The 15,827-nt window shown below is 41.1% G+C and overlaps 1 protein-coding gene across 1 annotated transcript in view; it reads left to right on the top strand.

Moving 5' to 3' along the window:
* The window catches only part of Iqck (IQ motif containing K), a 233,228-nt gene that overhangs the window by 112,750 nt on the left and 104,651 nt on the right, over nucleotides 1-15,827 (top strand). The window contains exon 7 of the mRNA XM_045143039.1: nucleotides 7,020-7,104. Coding sequence (XP_044998974.1) covers nucleotides 7,020-7,104 — 85 coding nt within the window. The remainder of the gene's footprint in view (nucleotides 1-7,019; nucleotides 7,105-15,827) is intronic.

Raw genomic sequence — 15,827 nt, 5'->3', positions numbered from 1 at the left:
TGTGTGTATGTATGCATATGTATATGTGTGGGGGTACACACATGTGCATGTGGAGGTCAACAGTGAATACCAGGTGTCTTCCTCAGTCACTTTCCACCTTACTTTATGAGACATAGTCTTTCACTGAACATGGAGCTCACCGATTCAGTTAGACTAGCTAGCTAATGAGCCTTAGGAATCCTATCTCTGCCTCCCCAGTCCTAGGATTGTAGGTGTGCACCACTATGCCTGGCTTTTACGTGGGGGCTGAGGTTCAAATTCAGATCCTCATGCTTACAAGGCCAGCATGTCACTGGCTGAGCCACCTCCCCAGCCCTGTTAGTGAGGATTTAGTAAAGACATATGTAGAGGGCTTAGCAACTGCTGGCCTGTTAGGGTTTGAATCTGAAATGTCCCCATAAGATAGTGTTTTGAATGCTTGGTCTCCAGCTTGTGGTGTCATTTTGAAGACTTGTGAAAGCTTTGGAAGGTGGGGCCTGTCTGGTAAAAGCAGGTGGCTAGGGGCAGGACTTTGAAGGTTGTGACTGTGCCTGGTTCTAGTCTAGCCGTCTGTTTCCTAGATAGCCATGATGTGAGGAGTCTCTGCCACATACTTCCACAGCCATGCCCTCCCCACCATGATGGATTGAAGTCCTTTTGAGACCATGAACCAAAATAGGCCCTTTCTCCCTTAACTTGTTAGGTATTTGTTCACAGTGACTCAAAAGTAACTGTTACATAGGCATACATCCACAAGTATCTATAGAGTACCTATGACATGCCAGCATTGTCCTAAGTGCCAGGATACCAAAAGGAACAGAGATGAGACCAGTCTGTGTGACCTCATGAGCTTTCAGTTCTCTGGAAGACTAGATAAGTACAGACTTACATTCTATACTGGGCTAATGACTAGGGAGAAAAAATTACCAAGCACTCTACTAAGTCCCAATCACTTGAAAGAAATTTATTAATTAATTTTGTTTTTTTGAGGTAAGGTCTCGCTGTAGCTCAGACTAACCTGGAATTCACTATGTAGTCTCAGGGTGGCCTTAAACTCACGGTGAACTTCCTACCTCTGTTTTCCAGTTGGTGGGATTAAAGGCATGTGCCCCCATGCTGGGCAAAAGACATTTATTTTTATTTATTTACCGTGTGTGTGTGTGTGTGTGTGTGTGTGTGTGTGTGTATGCACACATGAACATAATAGGATCTCCTTTTTTTGTTTGTTTGTTTTAGCTTTCAGCGCATCTTTTTTTGTGGCTCAAAATGTTTTTATATTATTTTTATTGACAACTTACATAATTATAGACAATAAACCATGATAATTCCCTTCTCTTCACTTTCCCCTTCACAACTCTACTCTCTATCATATCTCCTCCCTTTCTCAATCAGTCTCTCTCTTGTTTTGATGCCATCATCTTTTCCTCCTGTTATGAGGATCTTGTGTAGGTAGTTCCAGGCAATGTAAGGTCATAGATACCCAGGCCATTTGTGTCCAGCAGAGTGCACTGTAAGGAGTGGTACCCTTACTTTGGCTCCTACATTCTTTCTGCCACCTCTTCTACAATGGGCCCTGAGTCATGGAAGGTGTGATAGAGTTTCAGTGCTGAGCATTCCTCCATGACAGGATCTCTTGCTGCTGCCCCAGCCACCATCTGGCTTTTCATGGGTAGCTGGGAATTGAAAACAGGCTGAAAGGCTTTGTAAACAAACACTTTTAACCACTGAGCTATCTCTCAGCCCTTATAGAGATATTTTAAACAGCATTTGGGTGGAGTTGAGAAGAGGCCTAAGGTGGAAGGAGGAGAAAGATATGTCAGGCCCTGACCAGCCCTAAAGGACATGGAAACATATGAAGAAAATGTGTCTTTTTAAATTAATTTCTTTTATTTTTAAAATGTTATTTATTTATGAAGGGAGAGAGAGAGAAAGAAAGAGAGAGAGAGTATGGGCATGCCAGGGTCTCTTACCACTGTGAATGAACTCCAAATACATATGCTACTTTGTGCATCTGGCTTTGCATAGCTACTGCAAAATTAAACACAGGCTGGCTGGCTTTGCAAGCAAATGCCTTTAGCCACTAAGCCATTATTCTCACTCAAGGTGTCTTTTTATTTTTATTTTTTTGAGGTAGGGTCGCACTTTATTGCAGGCTGACCTGGAATTCACTATGTAGTCTCAGGGTGGCCTCTAACACATGATGATCCTCCTACCTCTGCCTCCCAAGTGCTGAGATTAAAGACATGTACCACCACACCCAGCCTAAGGTGTCTTTTTTTCAAGATAAATTTTAGTTTGGAACACTTGGAAATTGTTTATTGGCATTGTGTGTGTGCACCTCTTTCCACTGCAAAAGAGTGCCAGATTCTTGCACCACTTTCTGTGTCTGGCTTACTTGGGCAGCTTGGGAACTTAACCCAGGCCATCAGGCTTTGTAGCCACTAAACTATCTTCCCAAGCTACCAGCCTCAACAAAAAGTGTTTTGGGGAAGGTGTAACTCCACACCAAGGAGCAGGGCTAAGGGAGCAGAACATGGGCTGTGATATGGAACCCTGTAGCCCTTCTCTTGGACACCCCTGAGAAAAACCTGCACAGCTTTTCAGGTGACCCTGGCTGGAGTCTGAGGTTCTTTGGAGGCAGAGGAAAGCACTTTACATGGCCCTGAGATGGGGCGAGTGTGGCCCAGTCAAAGAGTTGAAAAGGGCTAGGTTGGTGAGAGCACAGGAGTAGGATTGTTTGGAACCACGCCAGAAATCACTGGGTAAATACTAGTTGGTGTTGATGCCTTACAGTAATGTGCTCTGCATATTCACTGCCAACACAACATGGTCTCCTTAGAAACACCCAGGTCTCTAGAAGCTGTTGATGTTTAACCAGGCAGAGATTTTTACTACAGGGATACCAGGTGATGGTGTCCCAGCACTGTGATGGCAAGGACAATGAAGAGTGGATGACAAGAGACACTGAATGTGGGAGCAGGGAGCCAGTGCACCTCCAGGGGCACGCTCCATCACAGCCCAGAAAAGCAGCTATTAGGCAAGAGGAGGGGGAAATGGAGACAGAACAAACAAACAAAAGGGTACATTATGTGAATAAAAATGGAAACCGAACATTAGGGAAAGGTTCCTCACAATGCTACATTTTCAGTGTGTAATTATCTCTGCCAAGAAGAGCTAGGCTCTTCTTACTGTTCCCTTGGAGAGGATCTCCAGCCAGAAACCCAGAGCCAGTTGCCACGCTGCATCCCTCACTAGGATCTTGATAGCCTCATGTTCTTCCTGGCTTTGATTCCTTTGATTCTGGAATAACTGAAAAGACCATTCATTCACCCAAACAAACATGCTGTATGCTGTATCAAGATGCCCAACCCCCTCTCCCTGGGCTGGGGATCAAACTTGGGCCCTGTGCATTTGGGAAAGTGCTCGTACCACTAAGCTACATTCCCAGTCCCCTCCACATACACACTTTTGTTTGCACATGTGTGTGTGTGGTGTGCAGGTGTATATGTATGTGGGCATACATGAGTACACATAGGTAGAAGCCAGAGGACAACCTTGGGTGTTCTTAAGAGCACTGTCTATACCTTCTTTTTTTTTTTTTTTTTTTTTGGTTTTTCGAGGTAGGGTCTCACTCTAGCCCAGGCTGACCTGGAATTAACTCTGTAGTCTCAGGGTGGCCTTGAACTCATGGCGATCCTCCTACCTCTGCCTCCAGAGTTCTGGGATTAAAGGTGTGCGCCACCACGCCCGGCTATACCTTCTTTTTGAGACAGGATCTTTCATTGGCCTGGAACTCACTAACTACACTGGAGTAGCTACACAGGAGCCCCTAGGATCCTCCTGTTTCTACCTCCCTAGGATGATAGGCATGCCTGGTATATTTGACGTGGGTTCTTGAGATAGAACTCAGAACCTTACAGCTTTCACTTTATCCACTGAGCTGCTTAGAAAAAAAAAATAATAAAGATTACACTGATTAAAAATATAGCCAGGGCCGGGCGTGGTGGTGCACGCCTTTAATCCCAGCACTCGGGAGGCAGAGGTAGGAGGAGTGCCATGAGTTTGAGGCTACCCTAAGACTACATAGTGAATTCCAGGTCAGCCTGGGCCAGAGTGAGACCCTACCTTGAAAAAACAAAAACAAACAAAAAAAAAGAATAAAGCCAAGTGTGGTAGTGCATGCCTTTAATCCCAGCACTTGGGAAGCAGAGGTAGGAGGATCACTGTGAGTTCAAGGCCACCCTGGGACTACATAGTGAATTCCAGGTCAACCTGGGCTAGAGTGAGACCCTACCTTGAAAATAAACAGATAAATCCTAGGGTTGGGGAGAGGCTCAACAGTTAAGGTGCTTCCTGCAAAGCCAAAGGACCCAGGTTCAACTCCCCAGTACCCATATAAAGCCAGATGCACAGTGGCACATGCATCTGGGGTTCATTTGCAGTGGCTGGGGTCCCTGGCATAACCATTCTCATTCCCTCTCTGCTCGCAAATAAATAAATATATTTTTCTTTCTTAAATTATTTTTTATGAGAGAAAGAGGAAGAGACAAAGAGAGAATTGGCATGCTAGGGCCTCCAGCCACTTCAATTGAACTCCAGACATGTGTGTCCCCTTGTGTGCATTTGTGATTTTGTGTGCTTGCATCACCTTGGGCATCTGGCTTACATGGGACCGAGAGAGTCAAACATGGGTCTGTAGGCTTTGCAGGCAAATGCCTTAACTGCTAAGCCATATCTCCAGCCCCAAACCAAATGATTTTTAAATTTTTATTTATTTGAGAAAAAGGGAGAGAGACATGCAGAGATAATGGGCATACCAGGTTCTCCAGCCACTGCAAAAGAACTCCAGATGCATGTGCTACTTTGTGCATCTGGCTTACATGGGTCTTGGGGAATCAAACCTAAGTCCTTTGACTTTGCAGGCAAGTGCCTTAACCTTTAAGCCATCCCTCCAGACCAACAAAATATTTTTTTAAATTTTTTTGTTTATTTTTATTTATTTATTTGACAGCAACAGAGAGAGAGAGAATGGGTATGCCAGGGCCTCCAGCCATTGCAAACAACTCCAGATTCGAGTGCCGCCTTGTGCATATAGCTAACGTGGGTCCTGGGGAATTGAGCCTCGAACCAGGGTCCTTAGGCTTCGTAAGTAAGTGCCTAAACACTAAGCCATCTCTCCAGCCCAAAATATTTTTTTAAGTTTTAAAAAAATTTTTTTAACTGATGAGTGCATAACGAAGATGTGGCACATTCATACAATGGAGTTCTACTCAGCGGTAAAGAAAAATGAAGTTATGAAATTTGCAGAAAAATGGATGGACCTGGAAAGGATTATACTAAGTGAGGTAACCCAGGCCCAGAAAGCCAAGCACCACATGTTCTCTCTCATATGTGGATCCTAGCTACAGATTGGGCTTCTGCATGAGAATGAAAATACTTAGTAGTAGAGGCCAGTAAGTTAAAAAGGAGACATAAAGGGAAGAAAAAGGAAGGGAGGAGGGTACTTAATAGGTTGATATTGTATATATGTAAATAGAATGATTGAGATGGGGAGGTAATATGATGGAGAATGGAATTTCAAAGGGGAAAGTGTTGGGTGGGGGAGGGAGGGAATTACCATGGGATTTTTTTTATAATCATGGAAAATGTTAATAAAAATAAATAAATAAAATTTTTTTTGTTTATTATTTATTTATTTGAGAGTGACAGCCAGAGAAAGAGGGGGAGAGAGAGAGAGAGAGAGAGAATGGGCGCGCCAGGGCTACCAGCCACTGCAAACGAACTCCAGAAGCGTGCGCCCCCTTCTGCATCTGGCTAACATAGGTTCTGGGAAATCGAGCCTTGAACTGGTGTCCTTAGGCTTCACAGGCAAGTGCTTAACCGCTAAGCCATCTCTCTAGCCCAAAAATATTTTTTTAAAGGGATCACTGTAACTTCTTTTTCTTCTTCTTTTGTTTATTTTTATTTATTTATTTGAGAGAGACAGACAGAGGTAGAAAAAGGCAGATATATATATAGAGAGAGAATGGGCAGGCTAGGGCCTCCAGCCACTGCAAAAGAACTCCAGATGCGTGCTTCCCCTTGTGCATCTGGCTTACGTGGGTCCTGGAGAATCAAGCCTTGAACCATGGTCCTTATACTGCATAGGCAAGCGCTTAACTGCTAAGCCATCTCTCTAGCCCCAACAAAATATTTTTAAAAATATAAATCCTAGATCATGGGGCTGGGAGATAGCTCAGTAAAATGACCTGAGTATGATTCTCAGTACCCAACTGTGATGGCTGTGGTGGTGGTGGTATTCCTGTAATTCTAGCACCAGGGCAGAGACAGGCAGATACCTGGAGCTTTCTGGCCAGCCATTCTAGCTTCATTGGTGAGCTCCAGGCCAATGAAAGACTCTGACTCAAAGTAGGTGGACAGTGTTCCTGAGGATGACAACCAGCATCCACCTTTGGCCTCCACATGCCCATGTACACCCACCTACACACCAAGATGAGCACACACTCATACACAGTAAACAAAAAAAATCCCAGATCATAAAATGAGAAATGCTAACTCAAGGGCGGTGAAGATGGCTCAACACTTAAAGGCAGTGGCCACTTAAGCATGAAGGCCTGAGAGGGCCTGAGAACATTCAAATTTGACTCCCCACAACCCATGTAAAAAGCTTGGCGTGGCCATACGTGTTTGTAACCTCAGTCAGCAGAGGAGGAGAGCAGAGACTGAAGAAAATAGCACCTCCAAGTTGAGGAAAAAACCCTGTCTCACAAAAAAGAGTACCCAAAGTTCTCCTCTGCCCTTTGCATGTCAGATATGCACTGGCATATATACCACACATAATATTTCCCACATCTACTACATATGCACATTTTAAAAAATACTAACTCAAACATTCACTTTTCAATCAAAAATGACATTTTTGCTCTCTAAGAACAGGGCTGGAAGAGGTTTTAAATCAGCAAGACTATTATGTTGCCAAAGTCACTGCTGGGGTGAAGGATGGATTCTCATGGACTTACGACTATTTTATTGCTTTTCAGCCCACGACCACCAATCCCACTCTCCCTCCTCCTGACAGAGGAACAGGCTGCAGTCATAATCCAGTCTTTCTGGAGAGCCTATCTGGTAAGGAGAATGTGCAAGTATGGCTTTGGGCTTGATGGAGGAACTTTTGTGACATATGGGGTGAATGGGAAAACTCTAAAGTGAATTTAAACAGGATATTATAGCTCATATCTGGACCTCAGAAATAGAATTCTCTGAAACAGGTCCCAGTGAGTGATTTGGAAGGTTTTTTGAAAAACTTATTTTGCAGTTATCCTTAAGAGTACACACCAGCTTTTTTGAGCCAGGCACGGTAGTGCACTTTTTTTTTTTTTTTTTTGAGGTAGGATCTCACTCTAACCCAGGCTAACCTGGAATTCACTATGTAGTCTCAGGATGGCCTCGAATTCGTGGCGATCTCCTACCTCTGCCTCCAGAATGCTGGGATAAAAGGCGTGCATCACCATGCCAAGTGTTCCAGTTATTTTACACTTGGGCTCATTGGCCTGCATTGCCACAAAATTACATTGCAGTAATATTATACACACCTGTAGTCCTAGCACAGACAGTGGTAGGAGTGGTGCACATTCAAAACTAGCCTGAGGTACTAGCAAGATCAAGGACAGCTTAGATAATGAAGAGAGACCCTGTCTCCAAAAGAAGGATATTTCATATAGACAGAGGAATATGTTTTTTATCCCAATTTTTTATTAACACCTTCCAGGATTATAAAAAAATATGCCATGGTAACACCCTCTCTCCCCCCACTTTCCCCTTTGGAACTCCATTCTCCCCATCTCAATCAGTCTCCCTTTTATTTTGATGTCATGATCCTTTCCTCCTATTATGATGGTCTTGTGTAGGTAGTGTCAGGCACTATGAGGTCATGGATATCAAGACCATTTTGTGTCTTAGGGGAGCACATTGTAAGGAGTCCTACCTTTCCTTTGGTTCTTACATTCTCACTGCCACCTCTTCTGCAATAGACCCTGAGCCTTAGAAGGTATGATAGAGATACTGAAGTGCTGAGCACTCTGGTCCCTTCTTTCCAGCACCATGATGCCTTCTGAGTCATCCCAAGGTCACTGCCTTCTGAAAAGAGAAGATTCTTTACCAAAAGTGAGAGTAGCATTAATATAAGAGTATGAACAGTAAGAGACCTGCTTACTGGGCAGTTTGATAAGCATAGTATATACATTTAGCCAGACAGCAGCAGATGTTACACCCCTAGGGCTCATGACTACCCCTGTTGTAGGTTTTCAGTATCAGGGATGTATTCCCAACCATGGAGTGGGCTTCCAGTCCAGTTAGAGGGCAGTTGGTTTCCACCATGGCAGACGTGCCACTATCGCACCCATTTGCTCATTTGGCCTGGCTGGCCAAATAAAAGGCTTCCAGTGTCTGCTGTTGAGTATGTTCACTGGTGTTTTCTCTTTCTCCCATTGAATTGCATACAGAATGGCTTCTTCTAGCTTTCTGTCAGCTGGTCTACATGGAGAAGGTTATCAGCTCAGTTCCAGCAGGATTTCTCAGTGGCATTGCAGCCTGAGTATGTGGAATCTTCAGCAATAGGGTCTTACCATCTATTCCTGGTGGGAAACCAAGGGTCTCGGCAATGGTCTATAATGTTTTGGGGGCATCAGGGACCTCCCTGGCCAAAAACTCACTGGAAGTTATCCTGTCCCTGGCAATGAAAATTTTCTAGCAACAATCTATGGCTCCTGAGTGTTCCATCGTCCACAAAAATAGGTTTCCATATGATTTATTTATATCCTCTTAGATTTTGATTAGCCCTCCCTCCACCTTTCCCTTACTCTATTTCTTTCCCTGACCTCACTTGGACCTTTTCACCCCCATTAATCTATTGTTCTACTTATATATATACAATACCATCCTATTAAGTACCCCCTCCCTTCCTTTCTCTTCCCTTTATATCTCTTTTGTAGCTTACTGGCCTTTGCTACTGAGTTTTCTTCTTATTCACACAGAATTCCAATCATCTGTAGCTAGGATTGACATATGAGAGAGAACATGTGACGCTTGGCTTTCTGGGCCTGGTTAGAACTCCATTGTATAAATCTGCCTTATCTTCATTATTCACTCATCAGTTGAGGGACATCTAGGCTGCTTCTATTTTCCAACTATTGTGAATTGAGCAGCAATAAACATGGTTGAGCAAGTATCTCTAAGGTAATGAGATGAGTCCTTAGGATATATGCTATAGCTGGGTCATATGGTAAATCTATTTTTACCTGTCTTAGGAACCTCCACACTGGTTTCCACAATGGATGGACCAGATTGCATTAGTGTAGAAGGGTTCCTCTTTTTCCACATCCTCACCAGCACTTATGGTCATTTGTTTTCATGATGGTAGCCAATCTGACAGGAGTAAGATGGAATCTCAACGTAGTTTTAATTTGCATTTCCCTGATAACTAGGGATGTAGAACATTTTTTCAGATGCTTAAATGCCATCCATATTTCTTCTTTTGAGAACTCTATATTTAGTTCCATAGACCATTTTTTAATTGGGTTGTTTGATTTCTTATTATTTATTTTTTTGAGTTCTTTGTATATCCTAGATATTAATCCTCTATCTGATGTATAGCTGGCCAAGATTGTTTCCCATTCTGTAGGTTGCCTCTTTGCTTTACTCAGTGTCCTTTGCCATACAAAATCTTTGTAATTTCATGAGGTCCCAGCTGTTAATCTGTGGTTTTATTGCCTGAGCAATTGGGGTTATATTCAGAAAGTCTTTGCCAAGACCAATATGTTGAAGGGTTTCCTATCCTTTTTCCTCTAGCACTTTCAGAGTTTCAGGTCTCATGTTAAGGTCTTTGATCTGTTTGGACTTAATTCTTGTGCATGGAGAGAGAAGAATCTATTTTCATCCATCTATAGATACATATCCAGTTTTCCCAGCACCGTTTACTAAAGAGGCTATGTTTTCTCTAATGAGTATTTTTGGCATTTTTATTGAATATCAGGTGGCTATAGGTATCTGAACTTACATCTGGGTCCTCTATTCTGTTCCATTAATCCACATGTCTGATTTTGTGCCAGTACCATGCTGTTTTTGTTACTATGGCTCTGTAGTATAGGTTAGAATCAGGTATGCTATGGTCTATGGAACTAAATATACCACCAGACTTTTTGTTGCTCAGTATTGTTTTAGATATATGAGATTTTTTGTGATTCCAATTGAATTTTTGGATTTTTTTTCTATTTCCAATGCCATTGGAATTTTGATGGAGATTGCATTAAATGTGTAGATTGCTTTTGGTAAGATTGCCATTTTCACAATATTGATTCTTCTGACCCAAAACAAGGGACGTTTTTCCATTTCCTAGTGTCTTCTACAATTTCTCACTTGAGACTTTTAAAGTTTTCATTGTTGAGATACTTCACTTCCTTGGTTAGGTTTATTCCAAGGCACTTTTTTTTTTATGCAATTGTAAATGGGAGTGATTCTCTGATTTCATCCTCTGTGTGTGTGTGTTGTTAGTATATGGGAAGGCTACTGATTTCTGTGTATTTATTTTGTATCCTGCTACATGGTTATAGGTGTTTATCAGTTCTAACAGTTTGATGGTAGAGTCTTTAGGTTCCTTTATGTATAGAACTATGTCATCTGCAAATAATGATAACTTGACCTCTTCCTTTCCAATTTGTATCCCTTTTATGTGCATCTCTTGCCTTAGTTCTATGGTTGAGATGCCCAGTACTATATTAAATAAAAGTGGGGATAGATGACAACATTGTCTTTTTCTGATTTTAGTGGAAAAGCTTCCAGTTTTTCCCCATTTAGTAATATGTTGGCTGTAGGCTTGTCATAAATAGCCTTTATTATTTTGAGATATATTCCTTCTATTCCCAGTATCTGTAGAACTTTTATCATAAAGGGATATTGGATGTTGTCAAATGCTTTCTCTGCACCTAATGAGATGATCGTGTGATTTTTGTCCTTCGGTCCATTTATATATTACATTTATCGATTTGTATATGTTGAACCATCCCTGCATCTCTGGGATAAAGCCTACTTGGTCAGGGTGAATGATCTTTCTGATATATTCTTATATTCTGTTTGCCAATATTTTGTTGAGAAAATTTGCATCTCTGTTCATGAGGACAATTGGTCTGTAATTGTCTTTTTTTGTTCTATCTTTGCCTGGTTTTGGTATCAGGGTGATGCTGGCTTTGTAGAAGTAGTTTGGTAGAATTCCTTCTTTTTCTATTTTATGGAAAAGCTTAAGAAGCAATGGTGTTAGTTTTTCCATGAAGTTCTGGCAAAATTCACCAGTGAATCCATCTGGGCCTTGACTTTTTTTAGTTGGGGGATTTTTGATAACTGCTTGGATCTCCATAATTTTTATGGGTCTATTTAAGTGATTAATTTCATCTTTATTTAATTTAGGTAGGTCATGTGAATCAAGGAAATCACCCATTTATTTCAGATTTTTATGCTTAGTGGAGTATATGTTTTTATAGTATGTCGCTATGATTTTTTGAATTTCTCTGTTATCTGTTGTGATGTTTCCTTTTTCATCTCTAATTTTATTAATTTGTGTCTCTTCTCTCTTTCTTTTAGTCAGATTTGCTAAGGGCTGACCAATCTTGTTTATCCTTTCAAAGAACCAACTCTTTGTTTCGTTTATTCTATGGATTTCTTTTCTTTTTTTTTTTTTGGTTTATATTTAATTAATTTCTGCCCTAATCTTTATTATTTCTTCCTGTCTGCTGATTTTCAGTTTGACTGTTCTTCTCTTTCCAAGGCTTTAAGGTGAAGCATTAGGTCATTTACTTGAGACCTTTCTAATTTCTTTTTTTTTTTTAATATTTCATTTTTATTTATTTATTTATTTGACAGAGAGAGAGAGAGAGAGAGGGAGAAAGGGCCCCCAGCCACTACATATGAACTCCAGACACGTGCGTCCCCTTGTACATCTGGCTAACATGGGTCCTGGGGAATCAAACCTGGGTCTTTTGGCTTTTCAGGCAAATGCCTTAACTGTTTAGTCATCCCTTCAGCCCTCTAATTTCTTAATATAGGCACTTAAAGCTATAAATTTACCTCTTAGGCCTACCTTTATTGTGTCCCACAGGTTTTAGTATGTTGTGTTCTCATTATAATTTGAGTCTATGATTTTTTTTATTTCCTTCTTGATTTTTTTCATTGACCTACTCATCATTTAGTAGTGTACTGTTTAGTTTCTATGATTTTGTGTATGCTGTATGGCTTTTCTTGCTACTGATATGTAGTTTTATTCCATTGTGGTCAGGTAGAATGAAAGGAAATATTTATGGTCTATTTTAGAAAATGATCCATGTACTGATGAAAAGAATGTATATTCTGTAGTAGTTGGATGAAATGTCCTGTATATATCTGTTAGGTCCATTTGTTCTATAGCCACATTTAATCCAGATGCCTCTCTGTTTATTTTTTCCTGAGATGACCTGTCAATTGATGAGAATGGGGTGTTGAAGTCCCCCACTACCACTGTGATTGGTATTATCTGTGGCCTTCATTTTAATAGCATTTGTTTGATAAAGTTGGGAGGCCCCATGTCAGGTGCATATATGTTTAAGATTGTAATATCCTCCTGTTGGAGGGTGCCTCTAATCAATATAAAGTGACCTTCCTTATATTTCCTAACTAATGTTGGACTAAAGTCTACCTTGACAGATATTGGGATAACAACCCCTGCTTGTTTTCTAGGCCCATTTGCTTAAAACACCATTTTCCAACCTTTTACTTTAAGATAGTGTCCATCCTTTGTTGAAAGATGAGTTTCCTGGAGGCAACAAATTGAAGGATCCTGCTTTTTTTTTTTTTAAATTTTTTTATTTTTATTTTTATTTTTTTTTATTTGAGAGTGACAGACACAGAGAGAAAGACAGACAGAGGGAGAGAGAGAGAGAATGGGCACGCCAGGGCTTCCAGCCTCTGCAAACGAACTCCAGACGCGTGCGCCCCCTTGTGCATCTGGCTAATGTGGGACCTGGGGAACTGAGCCTCAAACCAGGGTCCTTAGGCTTCACAGGCAAGCGCTTAACCGCTAAACCATCTCTCCAGCCCGGATCCTGCTTTTTAACCCAGTCTGAAAACCTATGTCTTTTGGTTGGGACATTGAGGCCATTGATATTAAGAGATATTATTGAAAGGTATGTATTTATATTTGCCATTTCTTTGTAGTTCTTCCTGTTTTACCTTTGCTTTTTTGTATTAACTAGTATTTGAGTAGTGGTTTTTTTCCCCAGGTTCCTTATATGTGTGCTTTTCTTTCTCTTCAGCATGGAGGATTCTTTCAAGTGTTTTCTGTAGAGCTGGTTTTGTCTTCAAATATTCCTTTAGCCTGCTGTTGTTGTGGAATGTTCTTATTTCTCCGTCTATTTGAATGGATAGCTTTGCAGGACAAACTAACCTTGGTTGACAGTTGTTATCCTTCAGAACTTGGAATATATCACTCCAAGCCCTTCTGGCTTTAAAAGTTTGTGTTGAGTAATCTGCTGTGATCCTGATTGGCTTGCCTTTGTAGGTAACTTGAATTTTCTCTCTCAATGCTTTCAATATTTTTTCTTTGGTTTGTATGTTTGGCAGTTTAATTATAATATGGCGAGGAGAGGTTCTTTCCATGCTTTGTCTGTTTGGTGTTCTAAAGGATTCCTGTATTTGCATTGACACCTCTTTCTCTATTTGGGGGAAGTTTTCTTCTATAATTTTATTGAAAATATCTGCTATACCTTTGGAGTGAAGTTCTTCTCCTTCTACTATACCCTGAGTTCTTATGTTTGATCTTTTCATAGTGTCCCGAATATCTTGAAATTCCCATTCATACTTTCCTATTAGTTTGTCTTTCTCTTTGTTGGACTGTATAAGATTTGCCACCTGGTCTTCTAGCTTAGATATTCTGTCCTCTCCTTCATCCATTCTACTGGTGAGATTTTCTACAGCTTTTTTTTTTATTTCATTAACTGTGTTCTTCATTGCTAGTAATTCTGACCAGTTTTTCTTTATTATTTCTGTTTCCTTATTTATACCTTATATTGAGCTCTTTATTTCATTATATTGGTGTCCTGTGTCTTCTTTGATTTCCTCTTTCATTCCTTTGATTTCCTATTTGACTTTTTTGAGCATATTTATAATCATTCTTTGGAAATCTTTCTCAGGCATTTCCTCTAACTCATTCTCACTGGAGGTCATTTCTGATGCATTAATTCTTTTTGGTGGATTTATATTGTCTTGATTTTTGGTGTTTCTTATGTTATAATGTACATATTTTTGCATCTTGGATTAATTTAGTGCTTAGAGTTTCTAGTTAGCTGCAGTATTATTAGATGTATCAATCAATCTGATGTTATATATCTTCAAGGTAGGAGCTTAAGGTGCTAGGTGTGGCTCTCAAGATTCTCAGAGTATCTACAAAAGTGACCATAGGTGTTGGGTTTGCCTGCTATGAGAGTATTCAAGTAGGCTGAGTGGAACAAAATACAGGCAGATTCTAAAATTTAACTAAAAATGTACACAATCAATGAAAACTAGCACATAGTATTTATGCAAGAGTAGATATTATGACAACCAGATCCTCTAACAATATCACTGCCCCTTAGGGTGTGTGGTACCCCATCTGTTGAGGGTTCCAAGTCAGCTTGTGACCAAGTGAGACCCTTCCCCAATGAATGACAGAAGAGGAAACAAAGCCACTATAAATCAAGAGGCAACAAATAACAAGCCCCAAATATAGCTTATTTAAGAATGGCAAATCTGGGCTGGAGAGATGGCTTAGCGGTTAAGCGCTTGCCTGTGAAGCCTCAGGACCCCGGTTTGAGGCTCGGTTCCCCAGGTCCCACGTTAGCCAGATGCACAAGGGGGCGCACGCGTCTGGAGTTCGTTTGCAGAGGCTGGAAGCCCTGGCGCGCCCATTCTCTCTCTCTCCCTCCCTCTATCTGTCTTTCTTTCTGCGTCTGTCGCTCTCAAATAAATAAATAAATAAATAAAAATTTAAAATAAATTAAAAAAAAAAGAATGGCAAATCTGACTGTCCATCCGATTTAACATATAATTTATTCTGATGTGGATGGTGCAATTAGCCCTTCCAGTTCAGGCCTATATACCAGGCTTATTTGGTGGGCACTGACCTGGTGTAATCCCAGTTACCTTTTGGGATGATTTTGGTCTCAGTTATGCTGTGCCTCTGCTTGGGTCCCTGTCTGGTGCACTGTGGGTTCAAGTAGGCTGGCTGGTCATTGGATCTGGTCACTGGTGCTGGTGCTGTGATCGCCCTTCCCCTTGTTTCTGGTGCTTGCACTGGTGGTGGGGGAGGCAAGGCTGTGGATGCTGGCTTAAGTTCTCTTGCTGGTCCATGCGATCCTCTACCTCATGATCTGCTCTTCCATTGTTCACTGCGTTTCTCCAAATTTCTTAACATGCTCTGGTGTGAGTGGAAAATCCTCTCACCTGGATTTTCTTGTGTCTGAGCCATGCCGTGCAGCTGTGGCCCCGCAGACCTGGTTCCACCACTGCCAGAGCTGCTTCTGCCTGCCTATGTGGGCTCTGGATGCTCTGCATCTCTCCTACTTCTGTGCTGCCATTGGCAATTTCTTACATACTTCAATTTTTAGTTGAAGAGTGTATTGTGCTGTTGGTTTTGTTTTGTTTTTTTTTTTTTTTGGCTTTTTCTGCCCTAGGCTGCTTTGGTGTGGCTCGTTTGCTACTATCTTAACTGGAAGTCCCCAAGAATGTTTTCATCTTAGAAAAAAGCTAAGAAAATTCAGATCATACAGATGAAACAATTTTTTTTGAGTACT

Source organism: Jaculus jaculus, chromosome 2 (assembly GCF_020740685.1).
Source record: "Jaculus jaculus isolate mJacJac1 chromosome 2, mJacJac1.mat.Y.cur, whole genome shotgun sequence".
Taxonomy (NCBI): domain Eukaryota; kingdom Metazoa; phylum Chordata; class Mammalia; order Rodentia; family Dipodidae; genus Jaculus; species Jaculus jaculus.
This window is presented reverse-complemented; position numbering and strand designations above follow the sequence as displayed.